Consider the following 23,270-nt stretch of genomic DNA (forward strand, 5'->3'; position numbering starts at 1 on the left):
AGACGCATTTTTAAGATCACTTTTTAAGATTGGAACTGTATAAACTGACAACATGACTGCTCTGTGGTATGGTTAAGAGGGAGGTTTTATCGTAGATATGAGAGAGAGAACAGCCAGAGGCATCTGGAAGAGTCCAGAGCAGAGAGAGAAAGAAGTAGACTGAACACGGCCAGCAGACTGGCCACGGCCAGGGCAATATGTTGAGAGAGGGGAGAAGAGCAGAGGGTAGAGAACAGAGAAAACATAGTGACAGGCAGGAACGGAGCATAGAGAGAGAGAAAAAAAAAAACAGAGAGAGACTAGCAGGGTTAGAAAGAGAATGAGTAGCTGTGGGGAGGGAAGTCCATGAGCTGGACGGAGCTTAGAGTAGAGGAGGTGAGGAGAACTAGGATGCTAGCCTGGACTCTGAAATATGTGGTAGGTACTTGTGATGCTGAGGGAGCCTGGAGCCAGCATGGGCTTTGATACACTGATAAGCACCACCGGGTAGCCATGTCCCTTCTGCCAGAAGTAAGGGAAATGACTCCTTTGGTAGATGGGAACTGGTCTCTCAAGTTCCTGAGGAATGCTGGCTTTTATCTAACTGCCAGAAATCCTCCTGTAGCCCAGGTTGAGCTCATTTCTGGATATATGGACTGACTTTTGGGGTTTGGGGAAGTGGAGTTTCCTTTGGACCTGATAAAAAAAGCAAGGTCCAAGGACTGATGCATCCCCCGCCCCCCACCCCCCAAGTTGCTCAGAAAGAAACACAGCTTTGGAAGATTTGAAAACAACTATGGAACCACAGAAAGATGGTGTTTTAAAACTCAGTTGCACTGTGTAGAAGCCTGAATACACATAGTTACAGAAGTACACACAAAGAACCACAAACTACAACTCCCACCAACAGAAATATTCAAATGTCAGTTTGTACTTGGAAGACATATTTCTGTCATCTCCAAAGGAAGAGCTGATGGGCAAATGTTTGTACTCTGTAATTTTCCAGCTGAATTTTTAAAACAGAAAGCAGTACCAGGCTCTTTTATAATGAAAGGCAAAGAGGCTTGGGGGGAGGGGCGGGGGCACATGCACATGCACACACACAGAGAGACTTCAGATTCAATTCAAATCAAGAGATCTTTCAGAAATTTAACTATGTAATTTCACAATATAATTCAAAGGAGTACTGGATTTTAGAATACTGAATTTTAAAGTTCAACATTCCCGTCCAACAAATTATTGCTCAGTGTACTTCTTTTTAAACTAGCACATAGAATTTGAAGATCTTGCACTGCTTACAAAAGGAACTAAAATCCCACAGCACCTCTACAAAGAAAGCTCGGTGTATTGCTAATTCTCATTTTAGTAGGTTATTAGTATAAGCAGGCAAGCATGGCGAGCACCCAGGAATCTAATCAATGTAGTTAGTTAGTATAGTTACACACCTTAGTTAATGCTTACCAGCCAGTACTGAGATCATCAGATGGAAAAAAGATAAATTCCTATTAAATAGGCTTTACTGCCCTTCACATTAGACGCCTCATCCTACTCCAAATTAACTTTCTTCTGGAATATTTTTAGGGTCACAAAACTTCATGATGCCAACTTGAGGCTTTCATCTTACACATGCCCTCTTCCTACAAATATTTTTTAATAACTTGAAAACGAGAGTCTCAATATTCAGTAAGCTATCTCTAGTGTCCAGTATTTGTTAGGGTCAGGATTATAGACCTCAGATTTAAGAACTGGAATTATACTACAAAAATAGCAACACAGCATCCACAAGGTTTAAAAGAGGAACAGCAGCTGGTTCACACACAAAAGAAGTATGCCTCACTTTAAAGTTCTATGTCCCATTCTTTAAGGATATTATTGTTCAACCAGTTCATTCATACCACAGTACTACAGAGCATTTACTAAGTGCCAGGCACTGTTCCAGGTACTAGTGGCATAATAAAACCTGTGCTGTCTTTGGGGACTGCAAACAGATGGTTCTCTTCTGCCTGCCAATTCCCGAATAACCACTCAGAGGCTTAAATTAATTATAAATGTTTGGCCGGTAACTCAGGCTTATTACTAACTAGCTCTTAAGCTTATTTAACCCATAATTCTTATCTATGTTTAGCCACGTGGCTTGGTGCCTCTTCTCAGTACGACAGTCCTATCCTGTTTCCTCTGTGTCTGGCTGGTGACTGCTGACTCTCTGCCCTTCCTCTCCCAGCACTCTTAGTTAGGCTTTCCTGCCTAAGCTAATGGCCAATCAGCGTTTTATTAAACCAATTCGAGTGACAAATCTTTACAGTATACAAGAGGATTATTCCACAACAGGGGATTTTTTACTGGAGGAGGAGAGGAGATACAGACATAGAAGGCCAATACACCACAATAAATCCTGAGCATTTCAAAGCATGGGAGCGTTCTTGGCCCACAGACAGTAGATTGGAGAAAAAGTTTCCAAGAGGAAAAAATAAATCCAAAATGAGACCATAGAAAAGATTTCCTCGGTGGTGGGGAAGGGTACGTTACAGGGTTATGGGTAGCAGAGTCCCATGCAATAGCCCAAGGACAGGAGACAAGATGGCAGTTCCAAGAAGTCAACATGTCTGCCACTAACTGGTCATAGCCCATGAGAGGTGACAGGTAAGGATGCTTTGCAGCTCGGGGACAGACTGCACCCCCCTCTGTTTTCCTGTAGTGATTACCCACTAACTTCTAGACATGAGTCCTTTCCTCCTACAGCTCAATAAACAACCCCTGGCAGTTTCCTTCTACCCCTACTCCTGCTGGTCTCAACACTTAGTTCCACCCTCTGACCTCTCAATTTCTGATTCTCCTTGCCCAGTGCTGGGGATCACATGGCGCACCCCCAAGTCCAGTTTACACAGTGCTGGGGAATGAACCCAGGACTTTGTGCATGCAAGGCTTTATCATGAGCCAAAATTTATACTATTTTTTGTTTACTTTATTATTTTGAGACAAGGTCTCACTCTGTAGCCCAAGCAGGCTTGGAGCTCACTGTGTAGCCTCAGCTGGCCTTGGACTTGCAGTGATCCCCCTGCCTCTGCCTCCTGAGTTTGAAGTTAGTCATGCACTGGCACATCCAGCCTTTCACACATATTTGCTCCTTGCCCCTCCACCCGCCCATTGCAGAGATCCTTTCACTGCACCAACGGAGCTCCTTAGTTTTGACATGCCTACTTCCACACAGCTGAGGAAATCTGTCACAGGAGAAGTCTGCACTTGCAGGGTTTCTCCCACAGTTAGGCAGACAAATTCAGATTCTCTAGCCAGAATCTGAGCACATGATTTTTTTTCAATTTTATTTTTTTAATTGAAAACAGATTTTTTCATACAATATATTCTGATTATAGTTGCCCCTCCCCCAACTCTAAAAACATAAAACTGGGAGCCATTTTATACACACACACACACACACACACACACACACACACACACACACACACAAAGACCCATAGGGTATGGGGGGGGAAAAAGGCCCAGACAAAGCATTATGAGACAAAAAACAAAAAACCCTCCAAAATTACCATGAGTTTGTTTTGTGTTGGCCATCATTGCTGAGCACAGGGCCTGGCCTTAAGAGTGGTGAGCCTGTGAGACTCCACTGGAGAAAAGTAAGCTGTGGTCAAGTGGAGAAGGCTCAGGGTTAGGTAAGGGAACTTGTGTCCATTTCTCCTCTCGGTGCTGGGACCCCATCTGGTGCAGAGCCCAGACCCGGAGGACATGATTTTATCTCCAGGCAACTAAAGCCTTCCACTTAGTCTGCTAGGATGCTTGTTTGTTCCTGAGAAGACTAACTCTTCTAATGTGGACTGCTTTTACGGAAAGGCAAGCTGCTTCAGAGATCATCCAAGTTGAACTACTATCTGGAGGTCATAAAGGCTTACCTTTATAACCATTTAATTAGTGTGCATACGTGCACATGCACACAGCGGACAATTTATGAAGTTGATCCTCATGGTGCTGGGTTTGGAACTCAGGTAGTCAAGGTGGCAGGAAGTGCTTTTACCCGACGAGGATCTTGCTAGCCAGAAAGGGTGTGACTTGTAAGGTAGGAAAGATACTGACTTTTAGTCACTGCTGATGGATCCAACTCCTTTAGAGACAATGGTCAAAATTCACTAAAACTTTAAAACAACGTACAAAACTTGATTCTAGAAATGTTCTTAAATAATTAAGAATGCATGAAAAGAATTTGCTTGTGGGTACTGACCACAGCTTTGTTTATAAGAAGGAACTACAGAATGCATTAAAAACTAGCAGGGAGGCCAGAGAGATGGTTCAGGGTTTAAGTGCACTTTGTGTCCTAGCAGAGGACCCAGGCTGGGTTCCCAGTGCCCACATGACAGCTCACATCCATCTGTAACTCTAGTTCCAGAGGATCTGACTCTCTCTTCTGGCTTCTGGTGTCAGGCATGCACATGATATACGTATGTGCATACAGGCATTCACATATACATATGAAAAATAAAAACACAAGTTTTTAAAGGGGGAAAAAAAACCTAGCATGGCATGGTGGTGCTGTCTGTAACCTTAGCACTTGGAAGACTTAGACAGGAGAACTTGGAGTTCAGGACTAACCTGAACTACAGCAGGATACCCTGTCTTACAAACATGCGCGTGCGCGCACACACACACACACACACACACACACACACACACACACGAGAAAAATTATACAACCATATAAAGAAATAATACAAGAAATTAAAAATGTACATTTCCTCAAACTAAAAGTTTGGCACACTACTTAAGAAACATCCCAAATATGTCTCTATAACTCATATTTCAATGATTATACAGAATGTCTAGAAACATTCCCAAATATGTCTGTATAACTCATATTTCAATGATTATACAGAATGTCTAGGTTATCATCTATACCTATTGTCCTAGGTTGCTTTCTGTAGCTGTGATTATACATTCTGACCAAAACTAGTCTGTGGAGGAAAGGAATCATCTGGTTTACAATTCCAGGTTACAATCCATCTTTGCAAGAGGTCTGAGCAGGAGCTCAGGCGGGAACTGAAGGAGACATCATGGAGGAGCCATGTTTACTGCTTGTACCTTAGCCTCTGCTCAGCTACATTTCTTACACATCCCGGGATCTGAGTGGGGTGGGGCCGCCCACAGAGGGCTAGGCCATGCTACATCAATTAGTGATTAAGTAAATACCCCACAGACATGTCCACAGGCCTATCTGATCTAAGCAATCCCCCAAGTGAGACTTTCTCAGATATTCTACACCAGTGGTTCTCAACCTTCTTAATGCTGCAACTCTTGAATACAGTTCAAGTTCTGGTGACCCCCTAACCTCAAAATTATTTCATTGCTACTTCATAACTGTGATTTTGCTGCTGTTACAAATTATAATGTAAATATCTGACATGCAAGACAATTGACCCACAGACTGAGAACTGCTACTCTAGGCTGTGTCAAATTGACAATTGATAGGAGACCTATGTCCTTAATAGGCATAGTATAGGATGATATTTAACAATGTCTAACTGCTAGTAAAGAAAACACAAGGAAATTCTCACTGTTTCAGTTCTCTAAAATGAACCTATATTACTTAAATTTTTTTAAGGTAGTAAAGAGAAAACAACTATCCACAGGGAAAGAAAAGAAAAGCCACACAGACTGTGAGTCCTACCCGTGAGCCTGCACTACTGCAGAAATACCCACAATGGCCCCAAGCAGCTCTACCACAAGCTAGAAAGTTCTCAGCCATTCGGTCCAAGTTGCTTGTTTTACAATGTATTAATCCACGCAGGCATTTAACACACACTGGGATCTCACAACTCAGAAAGTGGAGGCAGGAGGTCTGAGAGTTTGAGGCCAGCCAAGCTACAGAGTAAGACCTGTCTCAAATGTTAAAGGTTTTACACACACACACACACACACACACACACACACACACACACACACACACACAGGGTTGATTTCAATGACAAGGAGGATTAAAGGGGTGGGGAGGAAGGTATGGGGCAGCCAAAGCGGGGTTGGCGGCTGCATGGGTGAAGTCTGCTCAGACAGTCCTACTTTCCTTAGAGACAGACAAGCACCCTTTGCTGCAGACTCAGGATTTTGTCTAAAATGCTTAGCATTTTGTTTAATTTATACTTGCATTTACAACTAGTCTATGGGTCCCAATAACTTCAGTAACAGTAACCATAAATCCAAAATTCCAAAACAGAGGGCAAAAGACAGCAAGGCAGGAAGGGCTCCGACAACCACGGGGTGGGGTGGGGTGGGGTGGGGGAACGGACAGTTTCCTGGCAGTGCTGCTCCTACTGTCTGGCGGATAGCAGCAGGCTCGCTAGGAAAAGCAAAGAAACGCTGAGCCTGGGCTGAGCCTGGGAAACATCAGGGTGAGAGATGACCACAGAAAACCCAGGAGGAAGTGCTTTTACAAACTGGTGCTTATGTGCATCATCAAACATGAGTCCATCAAACCCTACACCTCTCAGCGGGTGAGGGAGCCTGCCAAGCTTCACCACAATTTGTATAGAGCTTATCATGTACCAGGCAGTGTGTGCAGGGCTGTGGATTTAAATGTTAACTAATGAATGAAAAGATGCAGCTTCCAGGAAACCTGGGATAAAGACGAAAAGCAGAAACTCCAAGACTAGGAGATCTAGATTCAAGTCCTAAGAGTGTGCAATCTACCACCAGGGCAGAAACCAGCTTCTTTTTTGAGTGAAACAGGGGGATGAAAACACGTCTGTTCCACCTACTTCATAGGATTACTTCTCGAAACAAATAATGTCCTGGAGGGTTATGCAAACATTAGTCACTCTTAGTCACTGTAATCCGATTTTATTTTTAAAAAATGTTGGAAGGTGGGGGCTACTATGATTCATGAGCTCAAACACCTGTGAGGACAGACCCAGCCATCAAACATCTTCTGAAAATCTCCCGGAGACATAATGATATTCAAGAGAAATAGTTACATTAGCCATGCATTTTTGCCCTTTTCAAAGGTCATGCACTTTCTTCAGTTTAACTAGTACTTTGCAAAATCAGGAAGCAAAAGCCTTCTAAAAGTACTCTAAAATGCACAAACACTGAAAATGGTCCAAAGCCCCAAGAGCAAGTGCTCTGCTCTGGTTTACCTGGAGTTGGGGAAGTTCTCAAATCACTAAGGAAGCCCTGAAAACACAAGTATCACTTTTAACAGGCTTCATCTTCCTTTTCATGTGTTCTCGGCCCAAAACCACAACTTAAAGTTTAGAAGTGAAACTTTTAATTTTTGAAAGCAAAACTGAGGGGAAAAAAATCAGTTAATCTGCATTCCATCCTACATATCTTCATCAAAACCACTGGAAATGCTCAAAATAAAAATGCTTAACTTGTGTCAAAAAGGAAGTAGACTCGTAGATCTGTGCAAGGCTGGGGTGACATCTAGTTGTAGAATCTGTGTCCCCACGCTGATGACCAGACCATCTCACATCTATCCTCTCCATGCTGAAATACTTGAAAGGTTTCTTTCCTAGCTTTCACATTGCTAGGCAAGCAGAAAGACGTTTTGAAATAATTTGCTCCCAGCTATGGTTCAGAGACTCACACCCATCATTGGAACCATGTTTTCTTTTCAGACAGTTTTAAAACATACTTATTTCAGCACTGTAATAAAAATAAATACTAAGTAAGATCTTAACCAGATGACTTATAAAATAGTAAACAGTTATAACACTTCATCTCAACAAAACATATTTTATTTTCATAGTAACAGACTATGTAATATAAGCTCTATTTTAGAAGCTTTCAATAAGGTATCTCTGCTTAACAAAAATGTAATTTAGGATGAGATTTTGGAAGTGCATTCCTTCATCTCTTACTGTTAGCCTTACTTCCGAGTTACCCTCTAACTCCAATGTGAAAACCAATGTTCTCTTCAATGTCAGCCACCCAGGACACCAAGAGAACACACTTTAATCATGTCCCATTCTCTCTTAACTTCAGGGTTGAGGCCATTAGGTATATTGACAGGCTTTATTAGATGTAAGGATTAGAGAATACCCATAGAGCAGGACTAAAAAAAGACTAAGACCTGTCTTTGCCTACAAAATCAGGCTTCAAAGAGTAACACAAAATTTGGTCATGCAACTAGTGAACTTTATTTAACTACATTAAATATTTATATTAATTACAATAGCTTGTAGTTCTTCCCCAAAAGTCGTAAGATAGTTTGTCTTAGCTCCAGTGCCGGCCCCTGAGCTGACAATTTAGCTGTGGAACCAGGCTCAGGTGAGTCAACAGAACAGAGCTGTATCTCCCACCCCTGAGTACTCAGATGAGCACTTGGCTAACTCCCTCACTCCAAGGCTTTGCTCAAATCTAAGCGTCTCAATGAAGCTGATCCTGATGATGCTACTGATTCCTCCACCTGCCTCCTGCATCCCTCCCAGGCATTCCAGATCCCCTTAACCTGTTCACTTATTTCTTCCTCTTCATCTTTAGTGGCTCCAACATAACACACACTTATTGTCTCTCTCCTGCATGCTAGACTATCAGTTCCATGAAGGTGGCAATCCTTACTGTGTTCACTTGACGTGCCCAAGGGCAGTGTCTGTCCTGTAAGGGACCCTATAGAAACCTGTAGAAGCATCCCCTTCCCCTTGCTATCCCAGCTCCCCATCACCATTCCTCATCAATCAATGTGTCTCACTCGAACCATCTCGGGGAAAACGGGCTGGCGCTCACTGGAGGAGCTCTGCCTCGAGCCATCCGCCATGTGGGTCCTGGGCTCAGACTCAGCTCCTCAGGTTTGGCAGCAGAAGCCTTTACTCGCTGAGCCATCCTACCGGCCCCACACCTCCATTCTTAACAAACCTGTGACTTTCCATGACGACTACACTGCTCTCTTCTTCCAGACCTATCTATTAGGGTGGGTGGTGGTGGCATATGCCTTTAGTCCCAGCACTCTAGTCCCAGCACTCAGGAGGCAGAGACAGGTAGATCTTTGAGTTCAAGGCCAGCCTGGTCTATAGAGTGAGTTCCAGGACAGCCAAGGCTACTCAGAGAGACTTTGTCTCAAGAAACCAAAACAAAAAAAAAGAAACAAAAACAAAAAACAAAAACCACCACCACCAACAAAAAACTCTTTATTGAGCAGATACTGTGTGCTGGCACCATGCTGATACAGTGGTACATGTAAGGTCACTGTTTTCATGTGGTTTCAATAATAATAATAATAATAATAATAATAATAATAATAATAATACCTATTATTATTCAAATTTAATAAAAATTATTAATAAAATAATAATAGTAATAATTGGAAGACTGCCATGTTTCCTCATTACAATCAGGGCAGCTGAAAGCAGGAGAGGGCCGAGAGCTGGTCTCAAGACTCCTACGGAAAGGACCTTGGGCCCTGCTTCTTCTGCACCCTCGATAAGGAGAGTCTCCTTGGCTCTCCTAAAAACTTCCTGGGTGACCTCACTACACATCACATGCACCGAGATGACTCTTAAACCTGTATCCCCAGTTCAGAGCTCCCAGGGCTGGAACCACATTTCCTCCTACCCAAGAGACACATTCACTTACACAATGTCTGACGGTCAAACCCAAACCCAAAATTCAGATCCCACAAAATTTGTATTTCCTGTTAACAGTAACAAAACTGTCACCCAAGACAAACAAAAGCAAACAAACAAAACACTTAAATGCCACCAATTACCTTCTCTTTCTCTTACAGATCACGTGTATTTTTAAAAAACCAGTGTATAAATCTGAACTCAAATCCATCACTCTTTGGTCTCCTATACCAGTATCCAAACTTATATCAACTCTCATCTGGATTATTCTCTACATTCCAACCACTCTGTATCATCTACTGTTATACCAAGGAAAACTTGCTCTTAAAATACTTCTTCACACTACAGAAAAAGATACAAATTCCATCTCGGCAGCATACAAGATCTGCCATCCTGTCTTTTTCTGCCCTCCGTTACCAGCTCTTCTGAAAGGCGTGATACAAGGGAGCTGGGAGGATGCATACCCATCAAGACTCATCAGGGCTTCCCCCAGTCCCTAGGTTCCTAGGTGCTTGCACATAGTAGTCCCACAATCTGAAATCTCTTTTCCTATCTTGTCAAGCTAATAACCAATCTGCATAAACAACAACAACAACCCCAGAACTCCAGTTTCTGAGTCTTCTGTTAATCTTCCCCAGCTGACCACCCTGCCCCATCCCTACTGAAGAGAGGGTTGAGTATTTCTTCCATATCTGTCATGGCACTTATCAATTATTCCATGTCTCCTTTCCTGACGAACGACACTCTCCTTCTGATAGCGTGCTTTCTCTTCCTCAGACCTGCATCTCCAGACCCCAGCACAGGTCGGCACTCTCTACCACTATCCAGTGCTGGGAGGTACTAAGCTGTTTCTTTACAATGGATCCTAGCATAGGTTTCAAATGCCTAAAGCCAGTCCAGAATCCTGACTGTGGGCTTGGGGGAGAGAAAGGGAGGCCTTGAATAAAAGAAGGATTCATTACCACAGCTCTAACACATCTAACTCCAGAAGAACCCACAGAAATGGTAAGACTATATGACGAAAGATTTCTATACAAATTATGTCATTTGTAATGGCAAAAGAATCTTAAAAATTGGAAATAACTAATGTGAAACTCAGAGATTCATTCAATGGGTCCTTTTAAAAACAGCAATTTTAAAGAAAACTGTTGGTCATTCCAAGCACATGCTATATCATGGCTGGCATCATAAAACAATGTAAGTCAGAAACAGATTCATTTAAAAACACTTAAAAGGCCTGGGGGAAAACCCTATATTCTTAGCAGTATTTATTATTATATCCAGGCAATTTACTACCACTAATATCATTAAACAAATTTCCCAAGAATCAGTCTGTTTGCTATTGTACAGGTCATCCTGGAACTAAACCTGTCACACTTAGATGATCAATCAGAGAATTAATAAGAGTTTAAAAGAGGCACCTTGGTGCCCTACTCTAAAATTACATCCTCCAAAAGGTGAAAAGATCTTAGAATTCTCTGGAAACTAAACTGGAAGCAATTTTGGTACAAAATGGTAGAATGGCTCCGGCTGCTGGCTGTGAATCATGATAATGACCCGCCGACCGCTCAGCGTGCCCAAATCATCTGTGGACAGAAGGTAGGAGACACTTATCTTCAGAGTTCCCCTTCCTGTTAGCAAGTGTTAAATTTTACAAAAGGATCTGCCTCGCTGGGACTTAGTCCTTCATCCCATCCACCGCATTCTTCTTCTCTTCTGGGTTTGCCCAGCCACCACTTCCTGCTCTGTCCTCAAAGATTTCCTGCATTTAGCTCAATCTTACATTCCTTTTCTTTCAAGCAGAGAACAGCCATTTAGGATGGAGTGTGCACCTCTTAGGGAGTTCTAGGAAAGACAGGAGGTTCCAACAAACCCTGTGTGTTTGCAGGGTGTGAAAACAATTCACAAAGAATCTCAAGGTTTTTAAGTTATTAGTTCATAATATATACAGCTCAGGTAGAAAAAGAACCTAGGACCAGTCAGTGGTGGAAGGGACTACATTATTTTTTCACAGTGATTATTTTACTAGTTTGTATCAGGAATGGAAACCACTTCTAAAGCTCCCTAGGATTTTCAGTTTCTTAAAAATACACAATCAAAATACAATCACTCTGCCTTAAAAAATTCCACAGTTTCATGTTCTAGGCATATGAAGGAATAAGTATAAACTCACAAAATTCCACAGGACTTAGATCACTGACAATAAATATGCCATGAAACAGCTTTTCAGAGATGTTTTCCCAGGGAACACAAGTTATTGAAATTTGTAATAAAAACAGAGATGTAGCTACCACAAAGAGCAGTGCAGGAATACAGAGAATTGTATACACACTGTTGTGGTGTCAAAACTAAGTGCTCAGATAACTCGGTGACAGACTCACCTAGAGTCATTTATTCCTTTGTCTTCCCCTGTCAACCTTTTAGGGACCATGTACTCTGCGCCCAGCCTAATTCTAGGTGTTAAGATACAACAAAATGGGGGTGGGGGAGTCCCTGTGTCTGTGAAGTATTTCACTGGACCAAAACAGACAAAAGAAGTAACACCCTATGTCTGCCAGCAGTAAGTATAGAGATGGTCAGGTATTCTAAAAGGAAGGAAACAAGACACTTACTGTCTGGGAAAAGATACTGAGCAGAGGAAGCAGCAAGAACAAAGACTCCAAAGTGGGAAGATGTTTATCGTTTAAGGAACAGGGAGCAAGCCGGTGTGGTCAGAGCAGAAAGGGAGAGGAGAGTGGTGGGTGAGGCTGGAGGTCAGGGAGGGGCTGGGGCTTATAGAATGGAGTATGGCTTTCCTGGACAGCAACAGTGGTAACAGGTGGAGAATGGGGGAGGGAGGTGATCCCGGGTAATTAGAACAAAACCAAACAGAAGGAAGGCCACATGAATGTCTAAAGGCCGTCTGAGACCCAAAGGCTGGCCTAGCGTGTGAGGAGAATACATATGATGTGAGCTTGGCTGGGAAAGGTGGGAGGCTGAGGTGGGAAGTTATTTCGCCTCTGACTGTCCGGTGTAAAAGTGAGCTGCAGGGCCAGGAAGCAGCTGGGGAAGAAGCAGGCAGTCAGCTGTCCTTTTAACACAAACTTCGCTCTCCACAGGCAGGAATACAGTCCTTCTAGAGAGCTGCTCTGGTACTCCGTAAAGAAAAACGTGGAGGTCTTGGCAAGATCCTTTGGGAGAAAATATTCCCTTTAAATTTCTGTAGTAGGGAGAAGTGGGGGGGGCAGTGTGTGAAGCAAGAACTAGAATTTAGAGTATTGTATAATTACATGAACAGAACTGGTCTAACTTACAGTGAATCATAAGACAAAGATGATTTAGGATGGGACTGAGAAGGCAAACAGGAGTTTCTGTTTCTTAAAGAGCAAGTGTTTCCTAAACGCCCAGATAACTGAGTATGCACTAACTACTCCAATTTACATCAGGAAGGAGAGTCCATTATAATCATGCGCTTTGCATCAAAGGTATTCAAGGCCAGTGTTGGGTCTGTGCTCACTGTTGGAGCAGCCCAGTATCTAGAACACTGTCTGGTTAGGACTCAAGTGCTTGTTTTTATGGTGGTAAAAAGCCTGGCTAGAGAGCCCTTACCTCAGAATCAGTGCTAGTGGTATCCTGATGCCACCCCGAGGTACTATTAACAAAATTACTCAGAAACAAGTCGAGAAAAGAGATATTCTCCTTGCACTGGACCGCCTGAGCAAGTCAACATACCTCAGTGGAACCAAGCAATGGCTCCTTAAACAAGCCATTTGGGCTATGTATGTAGATTGCTGTTTGGAACAGACTGATACATAGGTCAAAATATTAAGCTGCTGCAAAAAGAAACTTTTTCTTAATACCCATAAGGAACTGCTTGCAGTAAGTCTGTCCTTTGGGGACAAAGAACAAAAGCCGTAAGAGAATCTTGGACAATCTTTTCCTTCTGAACCCTTCAAGAACATAGCTGACTTAAGAATTTGATGTGCTTTGCAACGGCATGGCTTTTGTTGTTTTTGCAATGGCAAATTACAAATTATTATTTATCTTAATATAAGAGCGCACTAAAATGACAGCAGCTCTTATCTACTAAGGATTATGGAATGCTACAAATCCCGAAAAGAGGAATTGCTGGAGTAGGAAAACCCATTAAGTTTTCTTATTATCAACCAGGCACAAATGCTTAAACTTCTGCCAGGTGAAAAACATCTTTAAATTTGTTTAAACTCAATTGCATTTTACTTATTTATTAGGGGTGTGTGTGTGTGTGTGTGTGTGTGTGTGAGTGAGTGTGAGTGTGGGGTGGGGGACGACTTGCTTCCACCGGGAGAACCCGAGGACCGATCTGGGATCGGAAGGCTTGGCAGCAAGCGCCTTTTCCCGCTGAGCCATCTCACCAGTCCCTAAAAACATCTTCCTACAGGCCGTCACGTTTACACACCTATCGTTCTTACACCAGAACCAGACTGCTTACAGTTCACAATTTACACCCAGGTTCCATAGTGCTTTTTATGTCAAGTTCATCCATAACAATAACTGAGACTACAAGTGTCTGGATTTGCAACATTCTCTCCCGTCTATCGCCTTCCGCGAAGCATTTTTTTTTTTCCACGCTGACACCAGAACATCCTTCCGAGTAACTTCAATACCAAACAATACGCCTTTTTAAAAAAAAAAAAAAAAAACCCACAAAAAAGCTCAGCCGCGGTTCGGAAGGTGCGGTTAGCCCTGCCCGTGGGCAGCATTAGAAGCGGTGGGGAACCCAGGGAGCTCGGAACGGTGCCGCGGGGTCCGGGCCGCTTCCTGGCCGGACGCTGTGGTCCGGCGCATCCCGGGAGGGACGCCCCACGCTCGCAGGCCGGGGCCCGGGCCTCACCTTGTACACGTCCCCGTAGGTGCCGCTGCCGACCCTCTGCACCAGCTCGTAGTCGTGCTGCGGGTTCCGCCTCAGGATGTCGGCGGCAGGCCGCAGCGGGGCCTCCATCTTCGCTGCGCCCAGCCCGGGGCTCTGCCCGCGGCGCCCGGATCCCGCTAACGAGGGCGCGCGGCGCTTCCCAACATGGAGCCTCGGCGCGCCGCTGCGCCTGCACCCGCGAGAGCGAGCGAGCGAACGAGCGAACGAGCGAGCGAGCGAGCGCGGGGGCGTCACGGGCCGCGACCCCGGCGGCCTCCGGGCCTTCCCCGGCCCCGCGGGGCCCCCGAGCCGTCGGCACGCGAAGGGCCGCCCGTTCCCTGACGAACACCGCGCCGGAGACCCGCGTCCTCTCGAAGTCGGCCGTGCGCACAGTCGCCGCCGCCGCCGCACCACGTTCCCCACCCGCGGCTGCGTCACCGGGAGACACGTTCGCGGCCGGCGTGGATCGAGCCGGCCCGCCCGAGAGCGCAGGCCGCAGGCCCAGAGTGCCGCCCTGAGGCCCGCCGAGCGCACGACACCCTCGTCGCCGTCGCGCTCCGCCTCCCAGCGCCTTGCGGGGCGCCCAGGGGCGTTCGTGCGGCTTCTGACCCGCCCAGGCCTGGCCGGGATTCGTCCGGCTGCCCGCGGGACGAGAGGAGGAGGAGGGCTTGGATGCAGGCCGCGGGAGCGCTGCCTTCCTAGTTCTACAGCCGCCAAGGTAAACTGAGGCCGCCCGGGCAGGAGGTGGGGGAGTGCCGGGTTAACTAAACGCCGGCACACCCGACTGCACCTTCCTGTTTTACAGACTGTTCCCCGTGGTACCAGTTCTGAGGCTGGACCGCACACCTACCTGCACAACCTGTCTGCCACCGGGGTTTTCCGAGCCATTTCTGAAAACCCCCAATTCCTACCAAGTTCCAGTGGTCTCTGGGCACCACCCCAGTGTTGCAACTGTAATGGGACCAGGAGTTCTGGAAATGCTAAAACAAAGCTGGGGCTCTAGGTCTGGTTCTGGCTCCAACACTTCCTAAGTAGGTGAGCTGGGACAAGGAATACTTGGCAACATCTCAGTGTCCTTATCTGTAGTTGGAAGAGGATGGGGTTTTTGCATTTGACACCCGAGAAATGTTTGTAAAGCTTTTTGTAAAGAGGCTCATCAAATGGAAGAGGTTTTTGAAATGCTTAACAATTAACACAGAATGTTGAACAGGAATCAAGAGAAGTGATTTGGTTAATGTTTCACAGTCTGTTTTGCAGTTTGAGTTCCAATCTTGTTCTGAAGGTAGAAATTAAGATACCATCTTTAGGTAGACTGGTAAAGTTATTTCTAGAGTCCTGCAGAGATTTTCAGCAGAAAAACCAGATAAGGACTGAAGAGATGGCCCAGTGATTAAAAACACCGGCTGCTCTACAGAGAGAGGACTGGAGTTGATTCCCAGCACCCACACAGACTCACAGCTGTCTTAACTGTAAGTCAGGGGAATCCGACGCCCTCTTCTGGCCTCTGCAGGCACCAGGCACACACATGGGGTACAGACATACATGCAGGCAAAACATAAAATTAAATAAAAATTTAAGAAAAATTGGAAAAACCAGATTGATAATTGGCTACTGTATGTTTAATGACTGGAAAATTACAACAAGTTTCAGGTGGTGTGTGGCTCCAGACACAATCCAATTCTGTTTTTGAGAAATGTGCTTCTTATAGTCAGTAAATGAAGAAATTAAATTAACACCTTACCAGAACAGGGAATATATGCATTTTCTTGTGTTCCACACACAAAGGGCACTTATTTAGGGAACATAAGTAAAGCCCGGGCTTACATGCTCCAGGGACAAAGCCTGTGTGTGTGCTGCCTCGAAAAAAATTGCTGAAGAACAGTTCTGTCTTTCAAAGCTTCTTGGCACTTGTTTTGGTGGGCACATACTTTTGGCTTCGATGACTCAAAATCGCTTCAAATGTTCAATTGGTATCTTAGTACTTGTTTACTGTCATGGATTTATGTTGGTCATGTAGTCAAACCCACCCTTACCCACTCTGAGACTAGGCCCGTTGTGGGGCATTCATGGGTTGAGGGCCCTCCACCAGACTGTTCCCAGCATAATCAGGTAAACTTGGAGGGTGTAAAATTGGAGGGTGATGGGAAAGCAGCCCTCCACGGTCAGGGTCAAAAGGGGAGCATTGATCCTTTCTCTAGCATGAAATGTATTTGTCCTTATTTATGTCTATGTTATCCCATAGAGAGTTTGATTGGCTCACACAAGATACTTATTTTTACACAAGATAAGAATAAGTGAGAGGGAAACTGCGTGAAATTTGAAAGGGGGGAAACAGGAAACCAGAACAATGCAACCAAAAAAAAAAAAAAAAAAAAAGCAGAAGGTTTGATAGTGGTTTTTTTTGTTTGTTTTTGAAATAAAGATGAACAAGTTGATCATCCCTGACGCTAAGGCCTCAGAAAAGTTTCTCTCCTAAACTGACACAAAGTGGAAACTCCAAATAACCAGTCTCAGACAAGAATAAATACCCTGTGACAACCCTTTAAGTGTATTATTTTTGAAACACGATATTTAAAATGAATTAGGTAATAAAGAGTTTGAAGTCACAAGTGGAGATGTTGTATGTGGCCAGTAATGGCAGATCCATATGCTTCGACCATCAACCATGAAGCGGATATCCCGGGAAGCCAAGATCCTGAGTGGTGGTTAAAACAGTGTCTGCAATAATCATTATTTTACTTGTACCACAGATGATGCAAATAGGAAAACATTTGCTTTATACTAACTCGAAAGGAATTTTAAAGATTTTCTTTTTCAGAGCTAGCTGAGTTAATTTTAATAAGATCGGCGATAAAGGTTGTTTGGTAAAGAAATTTAAATTCAATTTACTTATGAACAAACTATGAATAGGTTTAGTTTGTATATTAAACAATTATGCATATAATTTCAAGGTTAAAAGTTATATAACAGTAAATCATTGGAGCTAACATTGAAAGAACTCCTACAAATTGCTCAGTTTTATAATGACAAGATATGGAATGAGAAGAAACATGAAATATGACTTAAGTATCTCATCCAAAACTAATATATATATATATATATATATATATATAAAATACTTGACATGAAAATGTTTTCCAGCTTTTAAAAATTTTATTTTTGATAGAATTTTTTTTTGGGGGGGGGCGCAGTGCTAATGCCAGTGTGTGTGTGTGTGTGTGTGTGTGTGTGTGTGTGTGTGTGTAGGTTGGAGGACAGCTTGTGGGAGTCGATTCTGTCTTTCATGTAGATCAAGCTGAGGCCATCTGGTGGAGACAAGGGCCTGTACAGGCTGAGTGTCTCGCCTCCATGTTTCCAGCTCTTTCTCTGTTCCATGTAGCAAACGGTGGTGGTTTACTGTCTGTTTGTAATGTTTTCCCTCTCTTAATCTTCTTCAGTAACGTGCTGCTTGTGATTGGTGATCCTAAAGTCAACTTGAATTTTAGCCAAGACTAAATGACAACAAAAACCAAGGCCTTGGAATGTTTTACGTTTTATGTAGCTAAGGTTCAAATTTATTATCCAAGCAAAGCTGGCTTAATAAAATGCTAAAATTAGGCAGCTGAATGTGGTGGTGCACGCCTTTAACCCCAGCACTCAGGAGGCAGAGGCAGGCAGAGCTCTGTTAGTTCCAAAGCCAGCCTGGTCTACAGAGTGAGCTCAGGCCAGCCAGGGCTACACTGTCTTAGAACATACAGATTTTAGCAATGTAACATCTCTACCCACCCCTTCCTGGCTCCACCCTCGGCTGTTTGAGACAGGGTTTCACTGTGTAGTCCTGGCTGGCCTGGAACTCACAGAGGACCAGCTGCCTCTACTTCCCGAGTTCTGGGATCAAAGGTGTGCGCAGCTGCAGTATTTTTATATGATTAAACAAATAGCTCCTTGTAGTTGTTAGATATCAATCTAACAAATTAATCAGTTGTCAGAAGACATTGTAACAATTATGATATGAATTTTTAGATAGTTGATATTAAATCATTCTTTCTGTTACTTGTTATAAGGAGAAGTCTGTTAAGGAGAAAACCATATTTTCAAAGTATAGGGTGGTTCTTATAGTTTGTCCTGGCTAGCACTAGAACATGGACTTCATTTACAATTCAGATCTGGTCACTGTGATGAAAGTTTTCAGAAGATATGAAAGTGGTTCACAGATAATGCAACTGGAATTATGTTTGGACATGTTAAGAAGCTGTTTCTACTATTTTAACCAGGGGGTGGTTTAGGGGAGTATATTGGGATTGGAAAAGGGGTTTCCTTCTATATTTGGCTCACAAATTGTTCTGTCTGAAAATTCAGTAGCTAAGAGAAGAAAACAAATTACAAATAATCTCCTGCTGTTCCTTATCTTCACTTTGTATCAGGTAAAATGTTTGGAAGGATACCCAAAGGTTGCCTTTATATCACATGGACAAGAATTGTGAGCAGAAGAAGCCATGGTGCCTGGCTATGGCCCTATCTTACAGCTACCCCGCCCCCTCTTTGGAGACAAGTGCACTCGCTCGCGCTCTCTCTCTCTCTCTCTCTCTCTCTCCCTCTCTCCCCCTCTCCCCCTCCCCCCCTCTCTCTCTCTGTCTGTCTGTCTATCTATCTATCTATCTATCTATCTATCTATCCATACACATGCATACACACCTCTGGCTGTCCTGAAACTCATTATGTAGACCAGGCTGGCCTCAGATTCACAGAGACCTGCCTCCCTAGTGCTGGGTTTAAATGTATGCACTACCACATCTGGCCCAATTATATTTCTTACAGGATTCCAGCAAGATTTCCTTTTTATCTCAGGATGTATCACTATGCCTTCCTATTTTTTAAAAGATTTTTTTTTCTTTTCTTTTCTTTTCTTTTTTTTTTTGAGTCAGGGTTTCTCTGTGTAGTTTTGGTGCCTGTTGTGGATCTCGCTCTGTAGACCAGGCTGGCCTCGAACTCACAGAGATCCGCCTGGCTCTGCCTCCTGAGTGCTAGGATTAAAGGCATGTACCACCACCACCCAAAAGATTTTTATTTATTTGTGTGTGTGTGTTTGTGTATGTATATATGTGTATGAATGTTTTACACACACACACACATGTATGTATGTATGTACACCATGTGCAAGCCTGGTGCCCAGGAAGGCCAGAAGAGGGTTGGATCCCTGGAATTGGAGTTACAGCCAGTTGTGAACTACCACTTGTGTGCTGGGAATTGAGCCATGGTACTTTACAAGGTCAGCACGTGCTCTTAACCACTGAGCCATTTTACCAGCCCTTCACTATGCCTTCTTAATATGTGTGGTGTGTGTGTGTGTGTGTGTGTGTGTGTGTGTGTGCGTGCTTGTATGTGTTTATTATATATATATATACATATATATATATACACACACACACAGACATATAATTTAATTGAAATGTCTGTATAAAAAAGACCTCCAGACATCTCATGAAACAACTCCCACCCCCACACTCACATCAGGGTCACAGAAATACATCTGCAAACTTCAATCAAGTTTTTGAACTTGAATCTGTCCTCTGCCCTAGCAAACAGATTATACAAAGTCAGTAATTTAAAACTTCCCAGCACAGGGCAATAGGGCCCCCAGCTCCCCTTAAATTACCCTGTGGAAATTCCTCCTCTCACAGACACATTGGCTCAGGGATTAGGATGGAGTCGTGATTGCACAGCCACCCTCAACATTCCTGTGCTCCAGGGGCCCAGAGAAGGTGGCTGCTTGGAAGAAGTGACTTTAACAAACAAATGAAGCAATAAAGAACCCCAGCAAGGCAAGGGCACCCTCTCCCCACAGCGGGGTGTCATACTGTAATTTAAGAAATGCTAGCATACCCAAGCTGTTTGCTAGGGGTGGTAGGTGGACATCAGTGGCCACTGTTGCGTTGTGTATGTGCAGACACTGGAGGATGAGAGGGGCACTGGAGAGGTGCTCCATGTCACACACAGGTGCCACCAAGATGGAGCCAGGTCCCTGGTTCAAGTATCCACCCAGCAAAGGTGGGACACTGACTTCTTGATTTCCCTAACCTGTCTTTACTTTGATGAGAAGTTCTTTTATTAGCTTCTCTTTATGTCTTTTTTCCTCTCCAAACCCTGATTGATAAAATTATATGAGCTGGAAATAGTCTCAGAAAAGAAGACCCTTGAGATTGCACTCTTATGGTGCTGCATATCTGGTGATGAACTACATAAAACCTGCAGAGGAAAGTGAAGTAGTGATGTTCCACAGTATGGAGTAGCCCACATGGCATTAGTAGTGACGTGAGCTGGAAGCCGGCGGAAGGCATGGCATCAGCGCTGAATCCCCAGCACTCAGCTGGTGATGATAATAATGGTTCCTAAAACCGGAATGTCATTTAGTGTGGTCTTACTGCTTCTGTGAGAAAACACACACACACACACACACACACACACACACACACACACACACACACACACAGTGTGTGGGGCCCAGGGTGGAGACTGAGAGACTTGAGTTCTGTACTTAAAGTATACGTAGACACTCCAAAGTTGTGGTTTTTTGTTTTTTGTTTTTTTTGATAGCTTTGAAGAATTCTATTGTCTCTTATAACTGCCAGCCACCAATGGCTAAGGATCAAGGCTGGGGCCTGACTGCAAGAGCTCCAGAGTTGCAAACTCAGTAACTCCAAGATCTATGTCTGTTAGGCTAAGGTAAAGGCACTGGAGGGGATGGTCTGGAACCTTGTGCCAGGGCTTGGGGCATTTGAGCAGATAGGAGTCAGGATAAAACTCTTGAACGTGAGTTAGAGTTTTAGCATAGCCCAGATGGAGAAGGTCTAGCCTGGTCTTGGATGGAAGAGTTCATATACTTGAAGATGTTACAGAAACTTGCCACATACTTGCCTAGAATTGAGATGTCTGTGTTGACCGGGCATCTGGAAGCCCTTCCACATGGGTTAGTTGAAGCTACTACTTAGTAAGACTGTCTTACTTTTTATTGCTATGATCAAAAACCATGACCAAGGCAGGAAGGATTAAAGAAAGGGTTGAATTTGGCTTACAGTTTCAGAACATTAGAGTTCATGATGGTGGAGTGAAGGGACAGTTGAGAACTTGCATCTTGATCCACGACAGCCGGGCGGAAAGAGCAGTCACTGGGAATCACAGTTGTCTTTGGAAACCTGAAAGCCTACCCTTAGTGACACACCTTCTCCAACAGGGCCGTACTTCCTAATCCTTCCCAAACAGTTCCGCCAGCTGCAGACCAGATGTTAAAATATATGGGCCTATGGGGGCCATTTTTATCTAGACCACAACAATGACTTACAGTATCTATATGGAAGTGTCAGAATTTCCCTCATCTATTGTAAAGGAAGGACTCTGTAGGTTTAGAAAGATGGAAGTATTGCACTTTGTTTTAGATATGACATGTACCTCCAAATGGTTAGGTGTGTAAGGTTTTATTCATAGCTGGTAGATCCAGTCACTGGAAGATGATTGGTTTGTGAAGGCTCTGATTCAGCTGATGGATTGATTCATTGATAGTGTCAAAATTTGAATGGACTTTTTAGGGTGTTGCAAACTAGGAGCCTCATTGGAAGAAGAAGGTCACTGGTAACATGCCTTTGAAGGGTATTTTTTGTGCCCAACTCCCTACTCTGTTTCTCGTTCCTTCCTGGCTGCCATGAGGCAAAGAGCTTTGCTTCAGCAGGCTCTTGTGCCATGATCCCCTCCCTCAGATCACAACCAACACTATGGAGCCGGCTGACTGTGGCTCATAACTTCTGAGTTAAGTTTTCTGTTGTTTCTGTCATGTGTTTGTCGCAGTGACAGAAAGAAGACTCATAAGCCGTCCTGCACAGCTATACTTTGTGCACAGCTCCTCTGGGAGGGCACATAGAAGTTACCCAACCGACACTGAGTGAATGGGAGCAGAGATATGCTTGCCAACTTCTCTGGTGACTGTCCTCAGTAGGTTGGAGATGATGTTGCCATAGTAACACAGGGAGATCCTTGGAGAGACCAGAAGACGAACTCTCAAAGGCATGCTGATTACAGTTACTATTGATAACCCTCAAAAAGAAGGGATCACAAGGGATTGTAGTGGTGGCCTCTTGATCCTCAGATCTCTGGAATGAGTGAAACCAGTGGCGGGCCTAATTGCTACTTAATATATGTGAGTAGAAGAGTTACAGAAATGGTGAGCAGAAAAGGAACTGGTCACTGTAATAGAGATACAGAACATTATCTAACCTCTGATCGTAAGCCAGTTCGTAAACCTGGAATCCCTTAATTAAAGGGTGGAAGGCAGGTTTCTTTGAGGAAGGATGTTGCCTCTGGTTACATACAATGATTGTCCCTTTCCTGTGGTTATTTCAGAGAGACATGTGACCTTTCACCAGGGAGAATATGAATTGAGGAATGTGAAATTCTCACAGTTTACAGGATAGTAGCCTGAACGACATTCCCTGAAGCCTCAGTGTAACACATCAGGATTCCAGTGATCTTAGTAGAGGTTGAAGAAAGTCAGATGTCTTTCATGAAAGGTCTAGAAGAAGCAACCGTAAATGCTGAGGTTGCTTTCCAAGTTACAAAATGTATGTGAGAATGGGCACACTGCACAGAGGAAACTCCACAAGAGGCTTGTGAATGTCAACCCTGGGATGTGAAATTGTAGGACTGGTAGGACCAGTGTGACCCCTGGGCGTAAAGTAGTAAAGCAATTAAACCTTATTACTTGGGAAATTAGTTTAGTGTCACTGTTAAAGATCTGAAAGACATTAGTGCATTCATTGAAAATCAGAGAGGTTGCTAGAGGGATGGATCAGAGGATAAGAGCACTTTCAGAAGATCCAGGTTTGTTTTCCAGC

At 43.9% G+C, this 23,270-nt stretch overlaps 2 protein-coding genes across 2 annotated transcripts in view; one reads left to right on the plus strand and one right to left on the minus strand.

The window, feature by feature from the left end:
* Map4k5 (mitogen-activated protein kinase kinase kinase kinase 5) overlaps positions 1 to 14,607 on the minus strand; it is a 93,901-nt gene extending 79,294 nt beyond the window's left edge. The window contains exon 1 of the mRNA XM_059279207.1: positions 14,392 to 14,607. Within this exon, the coding sequence (XP_059135190.1) occupies positions 14,392 to 14,499 (108 nt within the window). The 5' untranslated portion in view covers positions 14,500 to 14,607. The remainder of the gene's footprint in view (positions 1 to 14,391) is intronic.
* A 64-nt stretch (positions 14,608 to 14,671) lies between these two features.
* Positions 14,672 to 23,270, plus strand: part of Atl1 (atlastin GTPase 1) — an 81,073-nt gene continuing 72,474 nt past the window's right edge. Inside the window, exon 1 of the mRNA XM_059279922.1 lies at positions 14,672 to 15,127. The gene's annotated coding sequence lies outside the window, so the exon portion shown is untranslated. The remainder of the gene's footprint in view (positions 15,128 to 23,270) is intronic.

The sequence above is a fragment of the Peromyscus eremicus genome, chromosome 14, assembly GCF_949786415.1.
Source record: "Peromyscus eremicus chromosome 14, PerEre_H2_v1, whole genome shotgun sequence".
In the NCBI taxonomy this organism is placed as follows: domain Eukaryota; kingdom Metazoa; phylum Chordata; class Mammalia; order Rodentia; family Cricetidae; genus Peromyscus; species Peromyscus eremicus.